This window comes from Littorina saxatilis, linkage group LG4 (genome assembly GCF_037325665.1).
Source record: "Littorina saxatilis isolate snail1 linkage group LG4, US_GU_Lsax_2.0, whole genome shotgun sequence".
Taxonomy (NCBI): Eukaryota; Metazoa; Mollusca; class Gastropoda; order Littorinimorpha; family Littorinidae; genus Littorina; species Littorina saxatilis.
The window spans coordinates 30,838,018-30,850,837 of NC_090248.1; the positions used below are offsets into that span (position 1 = coordinate 30,838,018).

Sequence of the window (12,820 nt, forward strand, 5' to 3'; positions counted from 1 at the left end):
GATACTATTATGTACGTACAATAAATAAACAAATCAACTGTACTTCATCAGAATTTAAAATTTTGAATTGTCTACTTGACATATTTGATGAGAAGTCAGTTTCAATTACATACTGCTTCTATTTGACATTTCTCAAAGATACATCATGAAGTCATCCCCCAAGAAACAAGTTGCAAGGGAAGGTACTCTGACATACTGAACAAGCATGGAAGAGAAAGTGCTCGCCTACGAAACTTTCTTGAACGAAACACTGCGACAGAATCTGAAGTAAGCTATTCTTTCAAGAAAATGTTAAATGATGTTGACAAATCGTTCTCTGTGTGCATGTGACTGTGTGAGGAAGAATCAGAAAACAAGAACGGTAGGTTGTTGGATTTGGAACGTTTGTTATCAATTGACAAAACAATACATTTACAATTATATCGACCCAACGGTCTTTTATTTTTAAGTGCACAGACAAACAATTAATAACAAAAACTTATCTGGTTGATTTTTTCTTCCACATGCCACGGAGCCGCATGCGAATGAATGATGTGGCTTCATGGCAGGCGGAAGAAAAAATCAGCCAGATAAGTTTTCGGTATTAATTTTTTGTCTGTGCACTTAAAAGACCGTTGGGTTGATATATATTTGTGAATGTATTGTTTTTGAGTCACTTGAGAAAAAGTGACTCTATGTAATCGGTCAGTGTTAGTCTGTCCGGCCGGCCGGCCGGCCGGCCGGCCATCCGGCCGGCCGTCCGTAGACACCACCTTAACGTTGGACTTTTCTCGGAAACTATCAAAGCGATCGGGCTCATATTTTGTTTAGTCGTGACCTCCAATGACCTCTACACTTTAACGATGGTTTCGTTGACCTTTGACCTTTTTCAAGGTCACAGGTCAGCGTCAAAGGAAAAATTAGACATTTTATATCTTTGACAAAGTTCATCGGATGTGATTGAAACTTTGTAGGATTATTCTTTACATCAAAGTATTTACATCTGTAGCCTTTTACGAACGTTATCAGAAAAACAAGGGAGATAACTAGCCTTTTCTGTTCGGCAACACACAACTTAACGTTGGGCTTTTCTCGGAAACTATAAAAGTGACCGGGCTCAAATTTTATGTGAACGTGACTCATTGTGTTGTGAATAGCAATTTCTTCCTGTCCATCTGATGCCTCATATAATATTCAGAACTGCGAAAGTGACTCGATCGAGCGTTTGCTCTTCTTGTTGTCAATAACAAACGTTCCAACAAGCTACTGTTCTTGTTATTTGATTCTGAATTTTGGAACGTTGGCAGCCTTTTTGTTTTTGGATTTGTGTGAGGAAGAGTTTTGATGCATGTGCAAAGCTAAATCACTGTCGTATTATAATCAGATTTTCCAGTACTAAGTTAGTACATTACATTTCAGGTGACGAGTAAACGTTTAAGATGATAAAGATGACCATAAAGTTCTAAAATAATACAGCTACATGATTCTGACTTTGATTTAAAACTTATTGTCACTTTCTCACTGAAGAAGCCACAAAAACCCTTGTCACTTCCTGCATATTGTCTTGTTTAGACTATTGTAATGCCCTGTTGATTGGATGTCCTTCGTTAGTTATCCAACCTCTCCAAACTGTTCAAAATGCTGCAGCCTGCATCATCCTTTGGTCAAAGAAAACACAGCATGTCACTCCCCTGCTGTACACACTCCACTGGCTGCCGGTGGAACAGCGTGTCATGTACAAAGTCGCTTGTCTGTGTTTCAAGGTCTTCTCAGGAAGTGCATGCCCCTCAGTACCTTTATGCAACTCCTGTACATATACACCCCATCACGCACACTCAGATCATCCGCTGACACCAGGCTACTGAAAGTTGAGCGCTTCAACGGGAAGCAGCACGGAGCAAGAAGCTTCTGTTGTGCTGCACCACCACTCTGGAACTCTCTTCCCTTCTCTGTCAGACACTTCACCTCTCTCAGCTCTTTTAAACAACAGTTGAAAACTTTCTTTTTCACAGAATATTACACCAACCTGGCCTAATGTCTTCTTCATTCCATTTGTGCACATACTCCTCTCCCATAAAGTTGTTATGATTGTTGAGAGTGTTACAATGATGTACATTTTTCTAGCAGCCTTTAGGACAATTGTCCTGAAGACTGAAAATCAATAGGACACAGTGTCCTGAGATTGCAATTTCAATAGGACAAAAACACGACTCGTAAAACCGCATTTAAAAAGATTCTTCCACCTTCCGCGACTGTCATGACTAGATACTCAAAGGATTGAATCACATTTCAAAGTTATTTGAACAGTTGTCGGTTTTTTTTCACTGCCCATCTGTCGACAATGTTTTTCAGGTAGGCATCTGACCGTTCTGCAGGTTCCTCAAGTTTTGCTTTCAGGATCATGTCCTGGGTTTTGACACACAATCGGTTTCTTCGAGCCGTACACACCAAGTTCTGTGCACTGAATCCTCTCTCAACGATTTATTGCTGAGCCAATGAATGCACTCGAGGCACCATATGGGTTCGGTTTTCTTTTTTTCTTCTTGATCCAACTTGAGGATAAATTAATTCAAAGAATCAGATCCCATATGGTGCCTCGTTCACTCAACAAACTGGTCACACGCAGTGCATACTTTCGCTTGGCAAAACCGAAACCAGCTTTCCTCACGCAGTGTTTACTTTCGCTTGGCAAAACCGAAACAAGCTTTCCTCTTGAAAATTGAACAGTCCGCATGCCCGCTTCATTGTCAAAAACGATCGGACCCTTGACCACTTCTTCTGTAGGTTAATCGGACCTGTGTCCTGCTGGGGTTAAAGCTATAGGTCCTGGGGAAATTGGATCGGTCAGAGACCGGAGACCGACTAAAATGTACATCACTGGTGTTAGCTGTGTGTGTTTGTGTATAGTGTGTATTGCATATGATTATTGTGTGAACAGTACATGTGGTGATTTGTGTCTGTATGATTAATTTGTTTTATGTAGGTTGTACTTTTAATTGTTCTATTCTGTATATTTCTGATCTATTTGATCTATTTGAGAAATAAAAAAATGTTAATAAAACAAAAAACGGAGCACCATTCTCTCTCGATCTCTCTCACACTTGCTCTCACTCTTTCACCAGCACCATACCGCTGCGCTGTTGTCAAAATACACCGATTAAAATTTCTGTGGCCATATTGTAATTCGCGCATGCGCAGATTTTTTTCAGCAATTTTCTTTTTCTTTTTCTTCCGGTTGATTAGAAAGCATAGATTCAGTCTGCAGAAAGTGAAATTTTTATAGTCTTCCAGCCCTGAATTTGCTTTTGAGTGTCCGAAGAAAGAGCGTTAAGGTTCTTAGGATTACGCGCACACAAACACGCAATTTTTCTTGTTTTTCTGGTTGATTTGAACCGGTGCGTCCCGCTAGCGCTACGTGTCATTTGTGCTATGTATCGTTTGCGCTATTTTCTGTAGTGCTATCGACACAAATTGCCAAAAACAATAGTGCTATCGGCACGTATTGCTATTGCCACAATTCACACATTTTGTTTGTTTGTTTGCTTAACGCCCAGCCGACCACGAAGGGCCATATCAGGGCTGTAATTCACACATGCCATTATCACTATGTCTAAATAGAAACCAACGAGTCGATATCACTATTTTTGAAAACCCAATGTACTAGTGCAGCGCTACGTGTTGATAACGCTACGTGTCGATAGCACTGTACTACATGTTCAAACGGCAGACACTTCCCTTTGTGTGTGCGTGTGCATGAGTGTGTATATATATTTTCTGCATGGCTGTCTGTCGGATCTGTATGTCTGTCTGTCTGTCTGTCTCTCTCTCTCTCTCTCTCTCTCTCTCTCTCTCTCTCTCTCTCTCTGTCTCACTCTCTCTCTCTGTCTCACTCTCCAGGGGCGGACGAGGGGGGGGGGGGGGGGGCACGGGGGGCACGTGCCCCCCCCCCCGAAAAAAAAAGAAGAAAAAAAAAAGATTTTTCTATGCTGATTCTATGACCATTTCTAAGTTCAAATGGCACCAGATGGCACCATTTTGCTTCTTTGGGCAAAAAAATGCCCCCCCGGATCCCCCTAGCAAATTCGGCCGCTTCGCGCCCATCACATTCACTTTCGATTCAAAGTGCCCCCCCCCTTACAAAGCAACTGATCCGCCCCTGCTCTCTCTGTCTCTCTGTCTCTCTCTGTCTCTCTCTCTCTCTCTCTCTTTTTTTTTCACCACGTGATGGAGACAACCCGAAAAATTAATTCTTAGAAAATTGCTCGCTCTTTACGTAGGGCACCTAGGATGTTCCCGTTCGGTGAGCGTTCAAATGGAAGGCTGTTTGTACTGTGTGTAAAAGCCTGACAGTATCAGTGATGGTTTACGGGAGGCTTACTGTGCCTTTAATGTAGAGCATGTTTTTGTTGTTAATTTATGTTATTATAATCTTTCTTTCACAATATTTTTCAGCAACATCCTCGAGCAGAGAGACAAGATCTATGGACAGATCAGTGAATATCTACAGCTGAAAACAATGATTGAGAAACTGAAGGTATAATAAAGATAATGATAAGGAACATAGCGTTAATAATAATTACCAACTTATATGGCACGATCGATGTATGGGATTATTATTTTAATGCTCACCATTTTTATAGCAAGTGAGTTTAAAAATAGAAACTATAAATGCATTATGATAGCTAGCTGTAACAACACTGTGTAATTCAATGATATTCATGTACATGTATAAATCATGATTATCAATAGATAATCAATCTCTATATCTATGTTTGTCTGTATGTCCCTTTCTCACAGAAACACATACACACACACTGACTAAGTTATCTAACTGAAAAGCCATGGCACACTCTTCATTTTGTGTGAAAAGATTGAAGTTGAAGGCATTGATTTTCACATACTGTAATTACGAGGTTATCATTTTATAGTGATTTAGACTTTAGCTTCTGGATAAGATTTGAGTCAAAACAAACATTTTAATGATGCAAATAAGGTCGTCATTTTGCCTAACCTTTCTATTAGATTTGCTTATTGAGACCCAGGTAAATCTAAGTGCAAAAGTAAAGAAGTGTTGCATCTTGTTTTACATGTACTGTGTTATTCTGTTTTAGGAAGATGGTGCTGATACCAGACCTATGAAAACAAAGGTCGACCTTGGCTGTAATTTTTATGTACAAGCAAATATGTAAGTTAATGTTGTTTGTTTTGGTGATTAAATGGACAGGGTATTCTACAGTTAATGAGGGTTTGTGTGTGTGTGTGTGTGTGTGTGGGGGGGGGGGGGGTAGAGGGCTATCAATTTGAATTTAATTGAAAGGCCCGATGTCACATACTGAAAGCAGGGTGGACATTTTTTCTTAGATTCATTTAATGTGACAATGGACCTGCAAACGGAGGTACTTTGAAAGACTACCATGTGTGTGTTGTGTTTAAAGATCAATGACAGTTGGTTTTTTTTTAAACCTGAATTTTATAATGTTCACAATGTATCATAGCCAGAATGCATGTACATGTGTTTACCAAAAATGAGTCAGGCTTAAATCCAGAAAACATGTTGAACTCTGCAGAACTTCATCCTTTTGTTTTTAATTTGATGATTTTTTTGTCATTTGTAATTCCAGTTTGTTCCAATGTTTCAGCCCAAACACATCCAGAATTTGTGTGAGCGTGGGCTTTGGTTTCTTCGTGGAATTTACATTTGAGGAGGCGGTGAGATTTATCGACAAGAAAACTGCATTCCTAACAGAAAAGACTGAGGATTTGACCAAAACTGCCTCTGAAATCAAGGCACACATAAAAATTGTTTTGGAGGTAAGTGTGTTAATTGTTCATGAGATGCGCTGTGTGTTTTTGTGTGAAAATGGCTGGTGTGTTACAAGGAGAAAAATTCAGTTGCAAGGATTTATATTATATAAAGGTGGTACAGTAGACCCCCCCCCCCCCCCACACACACACACACACTGTCAATCCTCCAAAAATATGATTTCACAATCTGGGCTTAAAATGAACACATATATATAGAACAAATTCGAATGGCACATAATAGAAGGCGCGCATGACCAAATATTCGGAGGGGTCTAGAGGCATGCCCCGCCGAATGGATTTCTAAGGCCTAAAAAAAAAATAGGTGTGGTTACGGTTACCCGACCTACCCTATTTTTAGGGCCCGACCCTATAACTTTTTATTACATTTGTCAAAAAAAACCACCAAAAAAACGAGTGCAGAAAACGCAATAAAAGCGAAAGCGCTCGAGTCGCACACTTATTTCCATGTCAAGTAGGTTTAATTTGTACACATTAAAAAAAAAAAGTTTAAAAAAAAAAGTGATTGCCTACCTTCCTACCCTATTTTTTTTGGCTATGTTACCGTAACCACACCTATTTTTTTTTTTGTGGCCTAATGGGATATCGTCAGAATTTATGAGCCAAATAGGCATGGCGCATTAGTAAACAGAACCCTGTAGTTCACTGTCAATGTCTCAAATATTTGAATGCGTGCGTTTGCAAACTCAGAGTCTACTGATACATGTACAGTACAACTGACACACACACAGACACACACAAACACACAGACACACACACACACAGACACAGACACACACAGACACACACAGACACACACAGAAACACAGACAGACAGACACAGACAGACACAGACACACAGAGACACACCGAGACACACAGACACAGACACACACAGACACACAGACACATACATACATACATACATACACACACAGACACAGACACAGACACATACACACAGACACACAGACACACAGACACACACAGACACACACAGACACACACACACACACAGAGACACACACACACAGACACACACACATACACACACAGACACACAGACACAGACACAGACACAGACACACACAGACACACACACACACACACACACACACACACACACACACACACACACATTGCACATCAAGTAACAGATATAACTGTTAAATGTTATGTTTCAGGGGCTGAGAGAAATTCAAAGTATCAGTGATGAGCCTGACAGACCAAGACGGGACCTGTTTGTATGACAAAGTATTAATTGTGTGTGCTGTATCTTTTGTGTGTGGGCATATGCGCATACAGGGGATTTTGGGAGTATTTTTATCGTACTTTGATCGATGCGCTGAATGATTAATGCACAGAGACAGAGACAGAAAGAGGGAGATCGAGAGAGAGACAGAGGTAGAGATGTGTTCTGGAGTTTGTATGGAATTATATCACATGGTATTGATCTGTAGAAAGTATTGACAAAAGAGCAGTGTAGGTGTACACTTTTGGTGCTTGATGTATATGTGAGTGTGTGTTAATTGGTATGTCAGTGGATGAAAGGGCAGGAAGGTGTGTGTGTTTTTGCGCGGAGAATTTGCGCGATGGTGTTGGTGGTGTGTATGTCTGTCTGGGTGGAGGGTGGGGTTCGGGGCTGGGTTAGATTAATCATTAAATGTGCAGCATGGGAACGGTTCTGTGTTAAAATGTGCATTGAAGTTTTAGGAAATGAATAAATATTTAAAATGAAAATGACTGAAAGTGTTTTCGTCAGTTTGGGATGAATTGGTTTGCTGCTGCTTGTAAAAGTTAGTTCCCTTAATAATTTATAAACTTATTAAAAAAAATCATCAATATCAACACGCATGTCTTACTTGTATTTAGGATTGTTGGCATTCATTTATTGAGCAGATGTGTGGAAAAAGAGCACTGTAAGAGGATTTGAAACATTGGCTGTGCTCAGAGAGGCATGTAAAGAACATCTACACATAGTATATGACATGAAACAAACTCTGCATTTCTGAACTCAGTGTATCTTTAAAGTGGTTTGGGATTGAAAGCTGGCACCAGGTGTGCACGAGAAAGTACCAAACCGGGTGGGACCCATTGCAAGCACTTGGTCAGATTGGTTGAAATCTCAATCCCAACCAGCGCTTGCATGGTTCCCTAGCAACCAGTCGGGCACTTTCTCTTGCAAACCACCCCTTTTGGTTAAATAGTGGAATGTGTTTAAAAAAAAAAAGAGAAGTAGAATACAGAAATCTACCCACTGGCAATTGAAATAATCATGGTGCATTATTAGGTTTGACATTTACCAGTCTGCACAGTCAGCCAACATTAACGAAAGGGATCCTTTATGAACCGTTCAACTGGCTGTTAAACTCCATTTTATTACACCCCCGGTATAGGGGTGTGTATAGGTTTCGCTCGATGTGTTTGTTTGTTTGTTTGTGTTCGCATATAGATCTCAAGAATGAACGGACCGATCGTCACCAAACTTAGTGAACAGGTTCTATACATTCCTGAGACGGTCCTTACAAAAATTGGGACCAGTCAAACACACGGTTAGGGAGTTATTGGTGGATTAAAATTATACAAGGACTTATAGAGGGACATCTTAATGGTCAAAGGGAAATAACCATTCTCACTCAGTCACTGCCACCAACTGAGAAGGTTATTTCCCTTTAACGGGGGTGTTTTTCCTACCTCGTAGGAATTTCTTGTTATGACATGGCATGGAACTTCTTTCCAGTGATTACACACAAAATGGGTGGCATTATTGCAATTTCAGTGGCTAAACGAGAAGTTTGCACAGGGTTATAGCCACAGACTCATGTACACCTATTTTATCTGTTTTTATTTTCCAATGCGGGCTTGGCTCATCACAGCAAAACAAGGTAAGACAAGTGGTGCTACCTTAAGATGTTTGCTTCTTGCTTTCTGATCTTTTTTGTTGTACATGTATCGATCTGCCTCTTCAGTTTAATCTGCATCAGTGCATGATCTTTTTTCCTTCAGTGTAAATGAAATATGGCAACAACGACAACAACACCATCACCAACAACAATCACACTGAATTTTTCATTATTAAAAGTAATGCCAGGGTGTTTGCTGGTGCGTGCGTACGTGTGTGAGTGTGTGTGATTAGGTAAGAATATCCTTTCGCTGTTTTTGTGGCTTTCTCCTTTCTTCTGACACACACACACACACACATATTCACACACACACACACACACACACACCAGGGCTACCTACGGACACCCATCCTAGTGCTTCCCGGGACCCCCACTTTCAATATTTAGAGGGTCCATTGACCCCCACTGCAGAATTTGAGAGAGTCCCGAGGGTCTGTAAAGTGTCTTTTTCATTGAAATATTCCAGGTTGACACGACAATCCAACAACACCTTGATGAATGCAACACACACACACACACACACACACGCACGCACACACTTTCCAATTGACTTCCTGTCCTTTTTATTTTCATGTTTTCTTTCTTTCTCAGATGTCAGAATAAGATTTCAAAATCCAAATAGGCCTACACGAGGTTAATGTTCAAATACAGTCATTTGAGTTAAGCAAATATTTTCATAGTTGTTGTGCATGAACTTCAGTTCGTCCACGACTATTTTACAAAATTTCGAGTCTGTAGGTAAAATGGTCCGACATTTACCTTTTCTCCAAAATGTGTTCCAAATTACACCTCCAATAGCTTTCCTGTCTAGGGATTGCCCTGAACCTAGCTGTAACTTTTCTCTGCAGGTCACCGATGATCTGGTGGGTGAATGGGGTGTTTGTGAATACTCAGACATCCTGATAATCCAAAAGGTAAAAAAAAATCTGGAGGGTTTAAATCAGGTAAGAATTGTTACCGCACCGCTCAATGTCAAATCTCGTTCTGTTGAGGATATCGCCGAATTTGGCAGATTTGTTTTGAAATTTTCACAAAAGTTAGAACATTTAAAGTACAAAATCGCCACTTTGTGGAAGGGCCATGCATAGGCTGAAATGTATGTCATCCAAACTTAAAGTGATTCGGTCAACAGGGTTGCATTTTGGGGGGGTCACCCTGTTAGAGTGGTGCTTGCCTAGAGACGTATACAGTATAAAAACCGTTATGTACCTCAGGTTCGCAATAGATGACGATTGCAGTCTGAAAATGGTATCTTACGGTACGCACAATAAAGGAAATCGAGTCCGTCCCAGGACCCGCTCTTATAAAGTTTAGTGCGTCCCGGGACCCCCTCGATACATTTGTCATTTCTAGTTCGTGTTTTCGGTTTCTTTTATAGGACACAGGGACGCGCGCTATGGGGAGCCCTGATAATGCAACACACATTCCTTAATTTGCCATTGGTCTCAAACTGAGCAGCAACGAATCTCCTCATCAAAGTGAACGACCAACCGCGACCATTGATAAAAGTACAAAAGACAAAGGAGATACTATCCAGTTTAGAACGCAGGTTTTATTCGAAGATTCAACATGAGCGTGTCTCGCCAACAAACTGACTATATAATATTACAACGCATTCCTTATTAGCCTGAAACTGAGACTGAAGCGACGAATCTCCTCAGTCAAGGTTGCCAATAAACCGACCATTAATGAAAGCATAAGAGACAAGTTTTATTGGAAGCTTCTTCTTCTTCTGCGTTCGACATTCATAGGCAACATATCCTCAAGTTAGTGGACGCCACCTTCCACGTGACTGTTGACCTCACTCAAACTGACCAGCGACGAATTTCTTCATCATGGCGAGTGCACGCTCTGGCTGGTCGGCAGGCACGTTGTGTCCGGCGTTGCGGACAATCACCTGGAACAAACACAGAATACCCGTAAGGTCCACTCTTGACTTGGCCAACAAACTGTCTCAAATGACCCCAAGAGATACACAGTTCGGTGTGGGGTTTTGACACGATGACAACGCACATGACTACTACTCCTCAGTCCTCCTCCTCCTCCTCCTCGCGCTTTATAAATTAACAATGTAATAAATCACACTAGTTTTACATTGAATGCATGTAAACAATAACATAAGAACCTCTAGAACACAACACATACGACGACACAATATGAACTTTGTAACGTTCAATCATCTAAATGTATAATGCTGTATCGGGTGGTCTGTCGAGTCGGTAGATATAGTTATTCTCCAATAGAGTTTAGTTCACGCTGTGTCCAACATTTTCGCCCCGTACAGCAGGATACGTGCACGCGCTAGTGAAATTAGAGATGTCAATTCCGGAATCCAGCGGTTTTCGTCTGCGTAGATGGACGGACAGCCACCAGCACTGAATAAGATATGACGACGAATAGAACCGGTACTCTGACACCAAAGAGTTGAAAGGATAAACCTGTGTCTTGACTAAAATTCATTTAATCAATTTAAATAGTTACGGAGAATTTCGAACAAATCATTGCAGGTGTGTCTACGGCACAGTGGACACCCCCCTTAATTCTTAGGGTCATAAATACACTCTCCAGAAAACTTTCCCCATATAGATACGATACATGTACCTTTAATAATATTGATTACCTGTACAGCACAAATCACAAGTTATTCCGTGCTCTCTGCGCTCTACATGTATACAATATTACATGTACCTACAAATAACAATTTGCTATTTCAAACAAAATCATCTACTTTTGACATAATGAGAAAAAGCTTATAATTACAGGGGGGGGGGGGGGGGGGGGACTTCTAGAGTTCTGAACAGTGTCAAGAACTACGCGAAGTGAAGCATCTTCTCTTTCCCTGATGAACGGTGAGGTGCGGGGAGGGGGGGGGGGGAGTGAAGGTTGGTGGATTTCTGACCAGTGTCATGCACAATGCAAAGTGATGCCTCTTCTCTTACCCTGGTGAGCGACGGCGACCTTGTAGTGGTGTACCAGCCAGCCAGCTCGTTGTTGACGAACCACGCGCTCCTGTCGGCTCTGCAGTACTGGTCGGAGGCACAGCTCGATGTCCCGTTGTATATGCCGTTATAGCCGAAGTCCTGTCGCCAGTTCAAGCGTTGCAGAAAGGCTTCCGTCATAGGGACGCTGACGATGACGTCAAGGTTGCCCGTGTAGTGCAGCACCTGCGTTACACAACGTATAGCTGGATCAGCCCATAAATCACCAAACACCAATTCAAATATTCCTGCACCAGGCACCAACTCAAACATTACTGCACCAGGCACCAACTCAAATATTACTGCACCAGGCACCAACTCAAATATTACTGCATCAGGCACCAACTGAAATATTACTGCACCAGGCACCAACTCAAATATTACTGCACTGGGAACCAACTCAAATATTCCTGCACCAGGCACCAACTCAAACATTACTGCACCAGGCACCAACTCAAATATTACTGCACCAGGCACCAACTCAAATATTACTGCATCAGGCACCAACTGAAATATTACTGCACCAGGCACCAGGCACCAACTCAAATATTACTGCATCAGGCACCAACTGAAATATTACTGCACCAGGCACCAACTCAAATATTACTGCACTGGGAACCAACTCAAATATTACTGCACCAGGCACCAACTCAAATATTACTGCACTGGGCACCAACTCAAATATTACTGCACTGGGCACCAACTCAAATATTACTGCACTGGGCACCAACTTATATATTACTGCACTGGGCACCAACTCAAATATTACTGCACTGGGCACCAACTTATATATTACTGCACCAGGCACCAGGCACCAACTCAAATATTACTGCACTGGGCATCAGCCCGTAAATCAACAGACACCAACTCAAATCTGGTTCAATAAAATTCGTCTTTAGCTAAGAATAAAGGACCGATCAAGAACAACAGCTGATTCTTGTGTATGACAGCGAATGTTAGTGTGAGAGTGTGAGTTAAAGTGCATTGGAGCTCCAGGAACCCTAACGTTGAATGTGCCATGAAATACGTCTTGAACTTAGAACTAACGACCGATCAGGAATAAAAGCTGATTCTTGTGTATGACAGTGTATGTTAGTGTAAGTTAAAGACGGGCGCAGTGGCGTGGTGGTAAGACGTCGGCCTCGTTATCGGGAGGTC

The 12,820-nt window shown here is 41.4% G+C and overlaps 2 protein-coding genes across 4 annotated transcripts in view; one reads left to right on the forward strand and one right to left on the reverse strand.

Moving 5' to 3' along the window:
* Positions 1 to 9: 9 nt before the first annotated feature.
* On the forward strand, positions 10 to 7,511 carry LOC138964473 (protein UXT-like). The gene is made up of 5 exons (XM_070336439.1): positions 10 to 267; positions 4,432 to 4,513; positions 5,091 to 5,164; positions 5,619 to 5,790; positions 6,966 to 7,511. Exons 1-5 carry the CDS (start codon positions 206 to 208, stop codon positions 7,029 to 7,031), a joined length of 456 nt encoding a protein of 151 aa, XP_070192540.1. The 5' UTR covers positions 10 to 205; the 3' UTR covers positions 7,032 to 7,511.
* A 1,719-nt stretch (positions 7,512 to 9,230) lies between these two features.
* Positions 9,231 to 12,820, reverse strand: part of LOC138964474 (venom serine carboxypeptidase-like) — a 68,592-nt gene continuing 65,002 nt past the window's right edge. For all 3 annotated transcript variants that reach the window (XM_070336441.1, XM_070336442.1, XM_070336440.1), the window contains 2 exons: positions 11,624 to 11,848; positions 9,231 to 10,581 (listed from right to left, as the gene is read on the reverse strand). In XM_070336441.1, the coding sequence (XP_070192542.1) occupies positions 10,486 to 10,581; positions 11,624 to 11,848 (321 nt within the window). In that variant the 3' untranslated portion in view covers positions 9,231 to 10,485. The remainder of the gene's footprint in view (positions 10,582 to 11,623; positions 11,849 to 12,820) is intronic.

Excerpts from the sequence above, each read along its gene's own strand:
- LOC138964473 (XM_070336439.1), top strand. The coding sequence starts at position 206 with ATGGAAGAGAAAGTGCTCGCCTACGAAACTTTCTTGAACGAAACACTG. Across the intron at positions 5,165-5,618 it reads TTTTATGTACAAGCAAATAT|CCCAAACACATCCAGAATTT; the intron begins GTAAGTTAATGT and ends CCAATGTTTCAG. Across the intron at positions 5,791-6,965 it reads ACATAAAAATTGTTTTGGAG|GGGCTGAGAGAAATTCAAAG; the intron begins GTAAGTGTGTTA and ends GTTATGTTTCAG.